Here is a 17,038-nt window from a genome sequence, read left to right on the forward strand (position 1 = left end):
TGGCGGCTGAGCACACGATCATCACCAAACGACGAACGCAAGAGATCTTTCACGCGTCTAGCAATATGGGGTGGTTGTAATAAAACCACATGTCATTCCAAGCACGTGTGTCAGTTTTTACCTCTCTATCTACATTATTCCGTGGTTTATTAAGTTTTCAAATTTATACTGAATTTTTGATCACCCGGTACATTCCTGAATCAACCGTTTCTTGAATAAAAGTTCCTTTTTTTTTGTCAAAACCATTACGTTGCCTCAGCCGCCGTATTCGTCGGACAAGGCTCCCTTATGCAACTGTTGATGAAATACAAACAGAATCTCTGAAGGAGCTGAACATCAAAACGAAGAGCGAGTGCGGTAAGTACTTCCAAGATTGAAAAAAGTGCTGTCACAAGTGTGTTATATCTGAGCGGGATTACTTTGAAGAAAACGTTGACTTGATAAAGAAAGATTCCTTAAGGAAAAAAAATATTATCGTTATTATTTTAAACATAGCTGCGCAACAGCAACGGTTCCACGTAATTAGATCAAAAACAGCCGACCAGTTGCAAAGGATAAAGTAATCTTTACCTAGGTTTCGATAGACTTAAATCTATCTTCTTCAGAAGGCGGCAGTATTACATTAACATGGAGTGATATGTCATTGCCATTTTTACAAACAACTGCATAGCTCCATTAGTCCAAATAAAATATAGCCCTGAGAATAGGGTTTGTCAGATAAATAAAATTAAGTACATGGAAGTTGGAGAGGCAATGACATATCACTCCATGTTAATGTAATACTGCCGCCTTCTGAAGAAGACAGATTTAAATCTATCGAAACCTAGGTAAAGATTACTTTATCCTTTGCAACTGGTCGGCTGTTTTTAATCTAATTATCGTTATTTTTTGGTCACACCTCGTATGGATCTCCTCCGCCTTTTTAGAATCACGTTAGTGACCGACGTGTTTCAAATGTCATCCACTGCCTAGATTCGAACTGGCTGCCTCGGTAGCAAACGTAGCGAAACTGGTATCGGGGACATGTGCCAGTGTCGAAGGTGCTACGGTTGCAGCAGGTTCGCAACGTTAGCAGTTGGTACTGTAGTGTGTGGCGGTGGTAGCCGTGTGGATACCTCAGCTGCAGCAGCTGTGTGCGCGGTGCGGACGGCGGCTGCAGCGCCGGGTCGGCTGTCCTCTGTCTGCGCCGTATAAAAGCGGCGCCGGCGCGTCGGGCGGCTATTCCGCGATGGGCACCCACCGCCGACACACACCGCTGCTGCTGGCGCTGCTCGTAGCCGGCGCCGCCTCTGCCGCCACGCTGCAGCCGCAGCCACTGGTCCCAGGTGAGTGCAGAGTCGCCGTCATCACACCGTGCTCTTTCGCGGACGTCCTCCTCCTGTTACGGCCAGGACACCAGTAGGCCTATGTTAGTAGACAGCGCGTGGTTCGGGCCTCTTCATATCGAGGACGTCCCTTCAAACCCAACGAAACGCTCTTTTGGGAAGTGCAGGACAGTTGTATTTTCGACACCACCGCTGCGCATTTCCCACCGTGGAATCACATGTGTTCCGTCTTCAACGTGTACGACAAGGACAGGATGGTATATGCTCACTCCTACGGTGAATAACTAGGGGCGGCAGATTTACTAAAGAGACCACGACTGTGAACTGTAAAATATAGTTTTAGCATCGACAGACAACTGTGCGACGTGACGTGGTACTTGTTATGTTGGCTGAAGAGCCAACACCGTGTTACTAGAGGAGGCCGAAATGCACGCGTTTTAGCTCACGCAGGCTGGCGTGAGGAGGGAAGAACTACACTGACGTGAGGTCTGGAACATGACAAGGAATTAGAATTCAGAAAGCGGACATAACTAGTTTGATACTTAACTTTGATCCATTAATGATGAATGTCGCTCTCGACGGTACTTGGGTCACAATATTATCTGTTCAGAAGACATAGTAACTGAATATGGCGCCTTGCTAGGTCGTAGCAAATGACGTAGCTGAAGGCTATGCTAAACTGTCGTCTCTGCAAATGAGAGCGTATGTAGACAGTGAACCATCGCTAGCAAAGTCGGCTGTACAACTGGGGCGAGTGCTAGGGAGTCTAGACTAGACCTGTAATCAATGATAGTGGCGACACGCGGGTCCGACGTATACTAACGGACCGCCGCCGATTTAAAGGCTACCACCTAGCAAGTGTGGCGTCTGGCGGTGACACCACAGTACTGATATTACGAATGCTATGGACCAGTGTGGTTTTCGTCGCAACCTCTGACTTTTCATCGTTACATCGAACCGAATCCTTTCTAACATACTTTCTTTAAGGTATATCTATGTCGGAACGCATATTAACGTTCGTAGAACAGCTTCTCTGAAGTTTGGAAGGTAGGAGACGAGGTACTGGCAGAATTGAAGCTGTGGGGGCGGGTCGTGAATCGTGCTTGGGTACCTCAGATGGTAGAGCACTTGCCCGCGATGGCAAAAGTCCCCAGTTCGTGTCTCGGTTCTGCACGCAGTTTTAATCTGTCAGGAAATTTCGTATTAACGTACTTTATAAGTTACGTCTTTCATTACTTGTTCCATCGTCGTTGATTCTGTCGTGCTGGTGTCTGTGTAAGTTCTCAAACTGTAACAGATCAAAGGCGAAAAGCACGCAATGTACTGCAAAAAGACATCGAAACTTGATCGCTTTTAGTTAATGATATAGGAGGAAACATTGAATATTTATCTCAAAATGTGTAAGTTAAGTAAGTTTCTAGTGTGGTTATTCAAGTAAACAAAAAAGAAGAATTTTGGGCATCTGATATAACTGAAAATCGTATGACTAATTCTTTAGATTGGCAATTCTTTTATTTAAGTGATGGAAACGGAACCGGGAGAGCTTATACATGAATAGAATCAAGCATAAGGTATTGAAGACTATGCTTATCAGAAAGTTGTAGACGTTATCGAAATAAACAAAGATTGTCACCAAGACTGTCAGAATATACATGGTATTTGAAAAATAGTGTACTATGCGATTATTTGGTTCATTCGGTATGCCGGGGATCATTCAATTTCGTACTCGTCTCGTACATTTTTCGTCAGTGTTCCAAACTTTGCAGCAAGTGGGAATCGTAACAGTGACAGACCAACGGGTCATGTAATCTTTTGCGCACTAGAATAAATGAAAAGGAATAAGCTGCTTAGAAACCGGAAATATTTCCTGCTCAGGTATACGTAATAAAATCATTTACGTTCTGCCGTTTTTGGTTCCATATATGGAGACTTGTACAAATAATGTGGGATTGAAGAAATTACACTGGTGCAGGTGCACAAACGAGCCACGTAATATGAGATGTCTAGGACGCACGGTTAAAAAATTAGTATCACCCCTTTAAAATGTGCTGCATATTTCTCATCGCACTGTAAGGAATCATGGCAAAACAACACATAAGAAGGGAATAACTCCACAAGAATCGTAACGTTCCGAGAACAAATCGTTTATCTGCATCAGACGTCGCGCTCTCGATACGCGCTATCAAATGAGCCATGGATAGTCTATGAAACATTGTCATCGAAAAGCTTCTGATTCGATATACTGATTTTAACTAAATACATAGATGTTCGTATTGAATATCTATCCAGGTTTGCAACTCATCTGAGGATTTTTTACAGGTTGCGAAGAGCACATTATTTTGGACGGACGGACTTTCACAGATATAGGGTTTAAAGTCTGTTCCAATGAAGTAATACAGAACCATTACTCTTATGATACATATTAGATGACTCATCACATAATAATGATCACCGCTTTAGATTCTTGCAGATTGTGCATTACTTGTTGTATGTGAGGAGTAATCATCCGATAAAAGTTATAATTCCGATAACGCCTGAACAAAAAGATGCAAAGACAAGTTCTTAATGGAGAAAAACCTAAGGTTATACAATGAAAAAGTGCAGTTGTCTTTGATTACTCGATTAGTAAGCTACAACTAGAGACATTCTAATCATAGCGATACGTTGGAGTGTTGCGGTAATGGATGTTCAGTCGTTGGTAATACAGATAAGTACAATACTCGAAAATTGCCGTTTCCCTCCAAAAATGTTGCCTATTAAAACACTTTCGCGGACGTGTCACATAAGGAAAAGCGTAAATAATAGCATTTTAGTTATACTCACGGAAATATGGAGCAGCAATGGAATAAAATCTAAACTTAACATGACAATAGAAAAGTACCAAATATCTCAGAAGCGTTTTTCAGAGCATAATTAACGTGTATTATTTAGACAGGCACTTCCACTGATTCATGTAAGCATTATTCCCGTGCTCCGTCATGGAATAAATAAGATGACTTCACAGTACGTGCATTCTTTTATGAGGGGCTTCATAATTTATGAGCTATATAATTATGCATTTTCCTGTCGGAATCAGTACTGTCCTGTACCGCAGTCTCGCTCACTAACGCAAGTACACTGCAAAATTCCGCGAGATAATCTTCAAGTCCGCTGCGTCCACACGATATCTCTAGTCAGTAGTCTTACAAAAATGTCGCTGCTTGCACCTACGAATTCTTGGAATAGCTCCAATGTCGCTCACTATTGCATAAAAGTTGTAACAGGTTATACTGTGAGGGGGTACATAGCCTCGGATTCAACCAATAAGCTGGACCTTATAATGTATTAATGTAAGAAGAATAGATGCTGAATGATGAATGCATGCAGCTTGCCGCTAACTTTGTGTAATGTCTTGTCTGTATAGACGTGTATCTGTTGCCTTTAAGATCCCTTCACTTTCACACATAAATCTATACAGTAACGTAAGGGCCTCCCGTTTTGTCTTTAGGCTGATCCGTGATAAGACAGGCGAAAGATTAGACTAATGGAGGATTATTAGTATTTTCTCTAATTTTCATTCGCTCTCTCTCTCTCTCTCTCTCCTTTATCGGTGTACAGTTTTTGATATAATATTTCATTACGTGAAATCAGCCAAATAGAATCTCTGGTGGAGCCCTTCGTCTTAGTATTCAGCGGCTGGCTTGCTGTAAGAGATCTTTACATTTATTATTATTGTTAAGCGCTGCATTCAGTTGGGAAAATCAATCGTTTGAACAATTCGTTCTTTTTACGAAAGATTTCGAATTCCAGATGTGTACGAAGCCTTTTTGGACGATTTAACAAAGACTCGGTGATTGCAGGCTCTCTTCGACACAGCTGAAACTTCCCCACTAATTACAGGGCCAACGCGATCATCAATGATTCAGACAAAGAACTCATTCGTTCATTCACTCCAGAATAAAAGGGGTCACAAACCTTATTTATGAAGGAAATTGTATATTCAATCCATCTTCCTTACATGTCCAGATCGCTGTTGGTTCCAAGTCTTAATTATTTTCCTTTACAGTTTATTTCTCTTCAAACAACCCGCTAGTGGCACAAATGTTAATAGCTCGCTTTAGCGAGAAGAAAAGCAAATATGTCTCTTTTAGAAACCCGTCAATCTTTCAACAGATACTTCCGAAGCTGTCCTAGTTACCCGTCCCACAACCATGGAGAATACATATATGTATCTCTGTTATTCCAAAGAATAAACGCACTAGAAAATACTTTGGCGTCGACGAGCTGTCGGCGCATATATTACTAGAAAATCAGATCAGATACTTTTCCAAAGTAAATAAATGTGGATGGTTTGATTGACAATGATTAATTGTTGCGTGGTAGAGGGTATTTTTCTGTGGGGACATTACAACCTGTAATCCATGCTCCATTGCTGAACTGACGGAGATCGAAGATAAGTGGGCTGTTTTGATATGAGGGGCACTTGTGAACTTTGGAGCCTATCTTCATCATCTACGCTATGCGTGACGTTTCCATCACCTTAATCTCAGAAATTGCCTCATGAAATGTCGGTGTACCTCGCAGGTAATGGTGTGCCCTGTGTAGGTGACACATTTATAGCTGTCCAACTGTTTTGACGACTCCATTATTCTGTACAGTATTTCCACGACTGACGCAGAAGGCATCGTCAGAAGAAACTTGCTACTGGCTGAGATACACTTACTGAGTAGGTGCCAACCGGTCTGTCAAGGAGAATTACGTCAGTCGACCAAATATATTAAACAATGGAATCGTTAACTGAACACCGGAAAAAATGTTATCAGTCACGTCGGTAATACATCAGGCAACAAACCATTTCCTTGATTATGGATGTGTGTTCAAAAAAATGGCTCTGAGCACTATGGGACTTAACTTCTGAGGTCATCAGTCCCCTAGAACTTAGAACTACTTAAACCTAACTAACCTAAGGACATCACACACATCCATGCCCGAGGCAGGATTCGAACCTGCGACCGTAGCGGTCACGCGGTTCCAAACTGACGCGCTTAGAACCGCACGGCCACACCGGCCGGCGATGTGTGTTCAAATCCCCATCTAGCTATCCAGAGTTTTCCACGGCTTCCTTGATTCGCTTAAGGCAGATTCTGGGATCCGTTTAAAAAGGGCGTCGCCAGTTTCCTTCCCACCCCTTCCTTCCCAAACCTAGCCCGAGCCTATGCTCCGTCTCTAAGGAACTCGACGTCGACGGGACGTTAAATCCCAACCTTCCTTCCTCCCTTTTCTTTAAGATGTATTACCTTTTGAACTCTTGCGATTGGGCATTGGCATTCTCATACGGCGCAAAAATTAGGAACGGTATATAATCTGAAGAAATTCCTTGCGGAAATATGCAAGAGACTGGATGTGAATAGACTACAGCAAATGTAAGAACATTTTAGTTGGTTGTTTTACATATACGCTAACATTTACTCGTGCTGTTTCGCAGGTTTTTATTACTTTGCCATTTCGTGCGTGCGTGTGATATCGAGTGTCTCGCTCTTCATAAAAAATATTCTGTTTTGGTTCATTGTCTGTCATCGCTATCGTGCTCCCTTACTGTACCTCCCATGCCAGATGATCTTCAAATGATGTCTTACTACTTTCTGATAGTGTGGCATATGTGAATAGTTCCATCTATAACCATAACTCCTAGAAAGGGTGTTTGCATAAAATAAAACAAGCGCGCTGGTGCTATGGTTAACACATACGAACTTAAGGAACATTTAATCAAATTAGCGACTGGAATTAAGATTTACCAGCAAAAGAAAGTACCACTTTCACAACGTGTAGAAAATTGTCGGATGTAAAAGTGGCTTTCTGATATTTTCCACGTCAATGTTATTGCCCCATTAACATTCATGATATGTGTACATCAGCTGGTGAATAACGTCGGAAGCTGATCTAGGACAATTGCTGTTGCGTGTTCGGAAGTCGACAACCCACAAAATTGCAACGAAAAGCCGGATGACCTGCAGAGCTTCAACTTGTACCACAAGGGCATGGCTGTCGGCGTTCATAAACTTTGCGCAAATGAGTGGAAAGACGCATTACGATTTGCTCACAACGCTGATAATCAATCACTGTAAACATTTACAGCTGTAGAATATCGTATTGTTAAGTGGGAAAACAGATGTGACACAGTCATTGAAAAACCCTACGGAAATGTAATTCATCCAGACAGAGGTACCTTACAAAGTTGTCTTTTAACCGATTCTTGAGGGCTCATGAGATTAGGGCCATAATCAGGTAGAACTAATATGTGAGATAGACAAGATCCATAGCCGAGCTGCGCGTATCGTCACTGGTTCGTTTAGTTAGGTCGAGAACTTCAGGGAGTCGGTGAACCATCTTCAGGGGGAGTTGTGCATCACCGAAAGGTTTGTTGTTGTCCCGCAGGAATTGTTGTCCCGCAAGAATTGTAAACTAACTTGTTCCTTCCCACAATACCTCACATTATCGCCATGACGGTAAATTCAGCGGAAGTCGAGTCCCTAAAGGGGGTTTTGCGCGGAGAGAGAATTGGGTTCAAAATCTCCTTCAAGCACCATGGCTTAGGTCTTTCAGGGTTTTCATAAATAACTTCGGCGCTACTTTTTAAACGATATAACGGACAGTTCATTTTCATATATATTTTCATTATATATTAAACGGTGGCACAGCACTATGTTCCCTAACGGAAAAGTAGATCGCAGTAATTGAGTTTCTGTATTGAGCAGACGACAGTGCTGCAAGCAAATCTGAGCTATGTGACGGCGTATTGAATTAATACTGGAAGTGTGGAAACATAAAGAGGTACTCAACGAGACTGAGAAATGAGTTTGTAACTTGACTACCAACATTTCCAGTAGTTGTTTGTATTCGTGAAAAGACGACATGGGCTTATGCACATGTCTGAGCAAATACGAACACTAGCAAGCCCAGTTACCAGTGCTGCGATACTGCAGCCTTTTATACGACAATCGCAAAAATCGGTGGATCTCTGTGCAATAGATAGCGAGCGGAGCCAATCTAGTATCCGTAAAAATTATGAAGGCTGCAAAATAGAGGGTGTGCATCTCAGAATAACTGCACGCTACGAGAAACGAGGAGCCACGCCGAAGTGTTCCGTATTGTGATCCAAAGGTATGGTACGTGGAAGTGAGGAGACTGCAAAGTGTTTTGTCAGTCATAATAAGGCGCAGATCGAACAAAACAATGCTTTAAACTTGTATTAATAAGGAATATTTCGAAGATTGATTTTTGTACACAGGAGACTGTAACTACAAGAAGTTGGCACTCTTTCCCGCATCCGTCAAGATTTCTAGGGCGTACTTTGAGGACATTTTCTGAAAGATGGGCAGATAAAACTAGTTTTACTGAATACTCACAATGGTCTGCGAACATAGTACTTTTAAACTTCTGTCCGTGTCAGACCTTGAAGGCTGAAGCTTAAAGACAAAAGCCCGTTACGCTGAAGACGTGACTAGAATACAATGAAACATCGTGTGCAGCCATCAGCAATACAAATGGTAATCCGTAGATGATTCAGCTGCTCGATGTCGCCGCTAGTGACCGATGGTAGCCACCGTCTACAGAGGCCCGAGGTATCTGCTCTTTATTTTGTGTTGTATTCTCATTCTTAAGGGAATCTGCTCTTGAAAAATGTCCAAAAACTGGAAAAAAGATCGTTTCATGCCGATCACAAAAATGTATAGCGTATGGACACTTTCATTTTCCGTTTGTTAGTAAATTTGGTTTGAACGTAATGCTGCACAGGTGTCACACCCCTCTGTCCTTTCGGGGTCCATCAGAACATGTCATGTATTATTCTTTTCCATATTTTTTTCAGCTTTCGGATACAGATCATAAAAAGGTGTTTCTAGAAATGTCTGAGTACCAGAACCTAAGTTCATGCCTATCTCCATGGCTGTGGCGTAGCTACAACCAAACATCTTTTTATACAGGGTGTTACAAAAAGGTACGGCCAAACTTTCCGGAAACATTCCTCACACACAAATAAAGAAAAGATGTTATGTGGACACGTGTCCGGAAACGCTTAATTTCCATGTTAGAGCTCATTTTAGTTTCGTCAGTATGTACTGTACATCATCGACTCACCGCCAGTTGGCCCAATTGAAGAAAGGTAATGTTGACTTCGGTGCTTGTGTTGACATGCGACTCATTGCTCTACAGTACTAGCATCAAGCACATCAGTACGCAGCATCAACAGGTTAGTGTTCATCACGAACGTGGTTTTGCAGTCAGTGCAATGTTTACAAATGCGGAGTTGGCAGATGCCCATTTGATGTATGGATTAGCACGGGGCAATAACCGTGGCGAGGTACGTTTGTATCGAGACAGATTTCCAGAACGAAGGTGTCCCGACAGGAAGACGTTCGAAGCTATTGATCGGCATCTTAGGGAGCACGGAACATTCCAGCCTATGACTCGCGATTGGGAAAGACCTAGAACGACGCGGACACCTGCAATGGACGAGGCAATTCTTCGTGCAGTTGACGATAATCCTAATGTCAGCGTCAGAGAAGTTGCTGCTGTACAAGGTAACGTTGGCCACGTCACTGTATGGAGAGTGCTACGGGAGAACCAGTTGTTTCCGTACCATGTACAGCGTGTGCAGGCACCAGCAGCAGCTGATTGGCCTCCACGGGTACACTTCTGAGAATGGTTCATCCAACAATGTGTCAATCCTCATTTCAGTGCAAATGTTCTCTTTACGGATGAGGCTTCATTCCAACGTGATCAAATTGTAAATTTTCACAATTAACATGTGTGGGCTGACGAGAATCCGCACGCAATTTTGAAATCACGTCATCAACACAGATTTGCTGTGAACGTTTGGGCAGGCATTGTTGGTGATGTCTTGATTGGGCCCCATGTTCTTCCACCTACGCTCAATGGAGCACGTTATCATGATTTAATACGGGATACTCTACCTGTTCTGCTAGAACATGTGCCTTTACAAGTACGACACAACATGTGGTTCATGCACGATGGAGCTCCTGCACATTTCAGTCGAAGTGTTCGTACGCTTCTCAACACCAGATTCGGTGGATTGGTAGAGGCGGACCAATTCCATGGCCTCCACGCTCTCCTGACCTCAATCCTCTTTACTTTCATTTATGGGGGCATTTGAAAGCTCTTGTCTACGCAACGCCGGTACCAAATGTAGAGGCTCTTCGTGTTCGTATTGTGGACGGCTGTGATACAATACGCCATTCTCCAGGGCTGCATCAGCGCATCATGGATTCCATGCGACGAAGGGTGGATGCATGTATCCTCGCTAACGGAGGACATTTTGAACATTCCCTGTAACAAAGTGTTTGAAGTCACGCTGGTACGTTCTGTTGCTGTGTGTTTCCATTCCATGACTAACGTGATTTGGCGAGAAGTAATAAAATGAGCTCTAACATGGAAAGTAAGCGTTTCCGGACACGTGTCCACATAACATATTTTCTTTCTATGTGTGTGAGGAATGTTTCCTGAAAGTTTGGCCGTACCTCTTTGTAACACCCTGTATATCGTGCTTTGGGAATTTGAAACACGTGTGGTTCGTAGTTACTGCTGTGTTGTGCTGTTTCAGTGTACGTGCCTTCTCCGTTAGAAGTTCCGAGAATAAAGCAATTTAACATGAAACTGAAGTTTCGAGGCAACCGGTTCAAAGCAATATCAAATAATACACTCATCATACAAAATGAGTGTACAGCCATATCGTTTACTCACAAGCATTCCTTGGTATTATTGGTGCATTTAAGTAAAACAAAGGGATCTGGCAAACACAAGTAGTCTTAGGAGATATCTCCACGGTCTCTCGTAGAATCCGAATGAAAGCATTGTCAGCTGTATTGAGGAGCGAATATCGAAAACTATACTTGTCGAGCTGACAGTGTTGAAGGTAGCTGTTATGGATGCAGTAATAACTTTCAATGATGGTGCAATTTCTAGCACTCATGTTCTTCAAAAAATCAGATGTCCAGACTGGATATGGCTGAAGTGGAATATACATTCACGACTCTATGATGGCGCGAGATGGTTCGTGAGGAGCGCCGAAACGAAATCGGACTTTCATGTACGAGGCGTGTTTTTTTAAATAAGTACCGTTTTGAAATTTGTGTTGATGCAGTGGTTAACAAGTCAGGTAGCAGACTTCTATGTGGAGGGTATTCAAAAATTGGTACAACGTTATGACAAGTGCCTCAATATTGACAGAAATTATGTAGAAAAGTAGATTAAGGTAGAGGCTTTCATGTAAAAATAAAATTATTGAGATATCTTAGCGCGTCTTTTTTTAATTTCAAAACGGTACGTACTTAAAAAAACACACTCCTCGTAGAGCCATCCTGCCAGGAACGTACATTTTAATAAATTCCAAAAGAGACTGAGCATCAGAGAGTATTTGCTTTTGGTTAACGACTGCCCCTTATTTCAAATAAGGGAGTGGTTCTAAAGCGAAATTTAATTTAAGACTAAAAACAGCCGACCAGTTGCAATGGATAAAGTAATCTTTACCTAGGTTTCGACAGATTTAAATCTGTCTTCTTCAGAAGGCGGCAGTATTACATTAATATGGAATGATGTATCATCGTCGTTTTTACAAATATCTACATAGATCCATTAGTCCAAATTAAAATATAGGCCTGAAAATAGGGTTTGTCATGTAAATAAATTAGTACATGGATGTTGCAGAGCTCACAAGCGACTCCATTGCAACTGGTCGGCTGTTTTTAGTCTTATTACGTGGAACCGTTTCTGTTGCGCAGCTATGTTTAAAATACTGAAATTTAATTTGCTATTTGATCCACCATACAACTCATCTGGGACACGTGCCATACGCAACTGTTATTAATTTTATTATAATGGCAACTGCAATTATATAAACAATGTACTTATTTATACAACAGTTTTCGGTCGCTAGTCCATTATGTGTTCGACTTTTTAGCACATCAGTGATTTTTACGATTTGGTTTCTGTCGTGACTAATCATTCATCACTTCAAAATGGACAAGACTCGAAGCCGGTCGTGTAAATGAATGTTTTTATGCAACTGGAGGTTCCATTTAATTTACTCAACTTGTCCGCTGCATTCTCTCCGCTACTACACCACGCTAATAACAGGCCTCCTGTCACGAAGCTACGAGTAAAATTACCGGGCACACTTCCTTCCATCATTATCTTCGGCTGCCCTAAACGGCTGCAGTCAGATTAGCAGAGCAACGTCAGAGTAACGACTCTCGGCAAAACCGCGGCGGCTGACCGCGTTGCAGCGAAGAGGTGCGGGCCCGGAGCGTGTTCCCGGTGTCATTGACCTTCCGCGCCCGGAAGCCGCAGCCGCATTGTGCCGGCTCTGCAGCGCCCCCCAGGCAGTCCACTCCGAAGACCGTTGACTCGACTCCCGGCTGCAGCCTGTCAAACTCCGAGAGGCACAGGAGAACACAGGTCGTTCTGTTGTGCCGTTGCAAGACAGCCACGCCACTCGGAAGTAGCCGAAATGCACGCGTACACACACGCCGGCTGGCGTGAGGTCTGAAACAGGATACTTAATGAATGCTATAAAGAAAAGTATGGAGCTTCTGTTTACTTAACTTTAATTCATCCTTGTGGTACATCGCTCTTGATAATACAAGTGAGACTCTCAGATATGGTTAATGGCGCCTTGCTAGGTCGTAGCCATGGACTTAGCTGAAGGCTATTCTAACTGTCTCTCGGCAAATGAGAGAAAGGCTTCGTCAGTGTAGTCGCTAGCAAAGTCGTCGTACAACTGGGGCGAGTGCTAGTCCGTCTTTCTAGACCTGCCGTGTGGTGGCGCTTGGTCTGTAATTACTGACAGTGGTGACACGCGGGTCCGACATGTACTAATGGACCACGGCCGATTTAAAGCTACCACCTAGCAAGTGTGGTGTCTGGCGGTGACACCACACGTTCCAAAACGAATAAGCAGCTTCGACATTTTACTGAGGCCAAAGTGCACACGACACGCGCACATTTCGCTGCTGAGGCACGTTATTACGACTACTTTGCCAGCACTCAGCTGTTTTACAGCTCAGTTGCTGAGTTAAAAGAGAAGATGATGTATCTGAAGGATATACTGTCTGCAGTGCTCCCCACAGCTGTGGAAGGATGAAATTTCCTGATAGATTAAAACCTCTGGGACTCGAAATAGTAATCTTGTTTTTATTGGACAATACTTTTACTGTCTGAGCTATCCAGATACAGCCCGTCATGAAATTATTAATTGTATTGATTTACACTCCTGGAAATGGAAAAAAGAACACATTGACACCGGTGTGTCAGACCCACCATACTTGCTTCGGACACTGCGAGAGGGCTGTACAAGCAATGATCACACGCACGGCACAGCGGACACACCAGGAACCGCGGTGTTGGCCGTCGAATGGCGCTAGCTGCGCAGCATTTGTGCACCGCCGCCGTCAGTGTCAGCCAGTTTGCCGTGGCATACGGAGCTCCATCGCAGTCTTTAACACTGGTAGCATGCCGCGACAGCGTGGACGTGAACCGTATGTGCAGTTGACGGACTTTGAGCGAGGGCGTATAGTGGGCATGCGGGAGGCCGGGTGGACGTACCGCCGAATTGCTCAACACGTGGGGCGTGAGGTCTCCACAGTACATCGATGTTGTCGCCAGTGGTCGGCGGAAGGTGCACGTGCCCGTCGACCTGGGACCGGACCGCAGCGACGCACGGATGCACGCCAAGACCGTAGGATCCTACGCAGTGCCGTAGGGGACCGCACCGCCACTTCCCAGCAAATTAGGGACACTGTTGCTCCTGGGGTATCGGCGAGGACCATTCGCAACCTTCTCCATGAAGCTGGGCTATGGTCCCGCACACCGTTAGGCCGTCTTCCGCTCACGCCCAAACATCGTGCAGCCCTCCTCCAGTGGTGTCGCGACAGGCGTGAATGGAGGGACGAATGGAGACGTGTCGTCTTCAGCGATGAGAGTCGCTTCTGCCTTGGTGCCAATGATGGTCGTATGCGTGTTTGGTGCCGTGCAGGTGAGCGCCACAATCAGGACTGCATACGACCGAGGCACACAGGGCCAACACCCGGCATCATGGTGTGGGGAGCGATCTCCTACACTGGCCGTACACCACTGGTGATCGTCGAGGGGACACTGAATAGTGCACGGTACATCCAAACCGTCATCGAACCCATCGTTCTACCATTCCTAGACCGGCAAGGGAACTTGCTGTTCCAACAGGACAATGCACGTCCGCATGTATCCCGTGCCACCCAACGTGCTCTAGAAGGTGTAAGTCAACTACCCTGGCCAGCAAGATCTCCGGATCTGTCCCCCATTGAGCATGTTTGGGACTGGATGAAGCGTCGTCTCACGCGGTCTGCACGTCCAGCACGAACGCTGGTCCAACTGAGGCGCCAGGTGGAAATGGCATGGCAAGCCGTTCCACAGGACTACATCCAGCATCTCTACGATCGTCTCCATGGGAGAATAGCAGCCTGCATTGCTGCGAAAGGTGGATATACACTGTACTAGTGCCGACATTGTGCATGCTCTGTTGCCTGTGTCTATGTGCCTGTGGTTCTGTCAGTGTGATCATGTGATGTATCTGACCCCAGGAATGTGTCAATAAAGTTTCCCCTTACTGGGACAATGAATTCACGGTGTTCTTATTTCAATTTCCAGGAGTGTAGTTGCTTCATTTAGTTCAGCACATTGTTTTCTGCAACCTGCCTAACAGGGCTGAAAAACTGCTTAGGGAACCAACTTAATTGACTTCTTTATTATTTCATATCATTATCTAGTGTTATCTATTATCCATAATCCTAATCATGGATAGTTCTGTTATGTACAAATATGCGTGTGCGAGCGTAGAATCAGAATAGCCTTCTTGGGGACTGATGACCTCTGCTGTGGAATTTTCCGCTGGACTGTGCAAATTTTGTGCGGCAAGCTGGCTTGGGCAAATGGTATTGCTACTTCCAGCAACCACCCTATTGGACAAAGCCGCTGATGCCGCAGTGTCGTTTCCTGACGATTGGCTGTCCTTCGTCGCCACTCAGGGATGTTGCACCAGATCACACCGTCTGGGAACTTTTAGAATTTTTTCAGTCATTTAGACTAGGCCTAATGATGTGGTAGGTCATGGTGCTTTCGAGCGCACTTAGCGTAAACATTTTGGTTGGGAGTAAGTCAGTCGTTTCGTTTCATAATGTAGGTAACTCTACAGTAATTAAATTTAGTTACCGGGGGAAGTCATCTGCAGATTTTGTCGATTTCGACTTAGTTTTTGGGAGGACGATTTTTTTCCATTATCCTTTCACATTAAGACTTTTCCATTGTGCTCTTGAGCAGATTGAATGACCACACGACGGCATCATCTTTGTAGTTCGTAGGAATTAGAGGGATTTTTTCTTGATACTGCGAACTTATCTTCCAGTGGCTTTCTTTCTCTTCTGCAGTGATGTATGCGACAGTGCGTATACCAGAGTACCAGTGTCCCAGCCTTCTGATAACACGGTCCTTTGCTGAAAGAATTATAGCAAGAGACATTGTTAGAATCCGCCCCGGTAAGGAATTATATTCCTAAGATATCGTTACTTCGTGAAAAGATTGATAAAATAGAAAAGAGAATAAATGTCCTTTATCATGGAATATAGCTCGTTTGCCATTTCCCCCACGTGCTTTTCACCATTCCTTTCCTAGTCCTGTGATAGCTGTCGTTGATAAACGTCTCTTAAAATGTTTAATTGAACTTAATTCCCTGTCAGTCATTCTGATGTCAACTAGGTAGATTCCGTATTATAAGTAAATCTTTGGTCCGAATTCCAGTAAATCCTCTTACTTAGTCACTTCAGAGGACACTGCAAGTAGAGAGCCATTACCTACTCGTGATAAGAAGCACTGTGGCTTTATAAAAAGTCCATGCTATATGGCGAAAGAGGTATCCCATATTTTTATAAAGATCGAAATTCGATAGTACCATCGATCAACAGTTTGCGTGCAGGACACTGTGCGCAAATGCAGTACACTACTGGCCATTAAAATTGCTACACCACGAAGATGACGTGCTACAGACGCGAAATTTAACCGACAGGAAGAAGATGCTGTGATATGCAAATGATTAGCTTTTCAAAGCATCCACACAAGGTTGGCGCCAGTGGCGACACCTACAACGTGCTCACATGAGGAAAGTTTCCAACCGATATCTCGTACACAAACAGCAGTTGACCGGCGTTGCCTGGTGAAACGTTGTTGTGATGCCTCGTATAAGGAGGAGAAATGCGTACCGTCACGTTTCCGACTTTCATAAAGGTCGGATTGTAGCCTGTCGCGATTGCAGTTTATCGTATCGCGACATTGCTGCTCTCGTTGGTCGAGATCCAATGACTTTCAGCAGAATATGGAATCGGGGGGTTCAGGAGGGTAATGCGGAACGCCGTGCTGGATCCCAATGGCCTCGTATCAGTAACAGTCGAGATGATAGGCATCTTATCCGCATGGCTGTAACGGATCGTGCAGCCACGTCTCTATCCCTGAGTCAACAGGTGGGGACGTTTGCAAGACAACAACCATCTGCACGAACAGTTCGACGACGTTTGCAGCAGCATGGGCTATCAGCTCGAGGACCATGGCTGCGGTTACCCTTGACGCTGCGTCACAGACAGGAGCGCCTGCGATGGTGTACTCAACGACGAACCTGGGTGCACGAATGGCAAAAC

General features: G+C 44.2%; 1 protein-coding gene across 5 annotated transcripts in view; it reads left to right on the forward strand.

Moving 5' to 3' along the window:
• Positions 1–1,190: 1,190 nt before the first annotated feature.
• Positions 1,191–17,038, forward strand: part of LOC126165698 (trithorax group protein osa-like) — a 121,841-nt gene continuing 105,993 nt past the window's right edge. For all 5 annotated transcript variants that reach the window (XM_049920341.1, XM_049920342.1, XM_049920343.1 and 2 more), the window contains exon 1: positions 1,191–1,325. In XM_049920341.1, the coding sequence (XP_049776298.1) occupies positions 1,229–1,325 (97 nt within the window). In that variant the 5' untranslated portion in view covers positions 1,191–1,228. The remainder of the gene's footprint in view (positions 1,326–17,038) is intronic.

This window comes from Schistocerca cancellata, chromosome 1 (genome assembly GCF_023864275.1).
Source record: "Schistocerca cancellata isolate TAMUIC-IGC-003103 chromosome 1, iqSchCanc2.1, whole genome shotgun sequence".
Taxonomy (NCBI): Eukaryota; Metazoa; Arthropoda; class Insecta; order Orthoptera; family Acrididae; genus Schistocerca; species Schistocerca cancellata.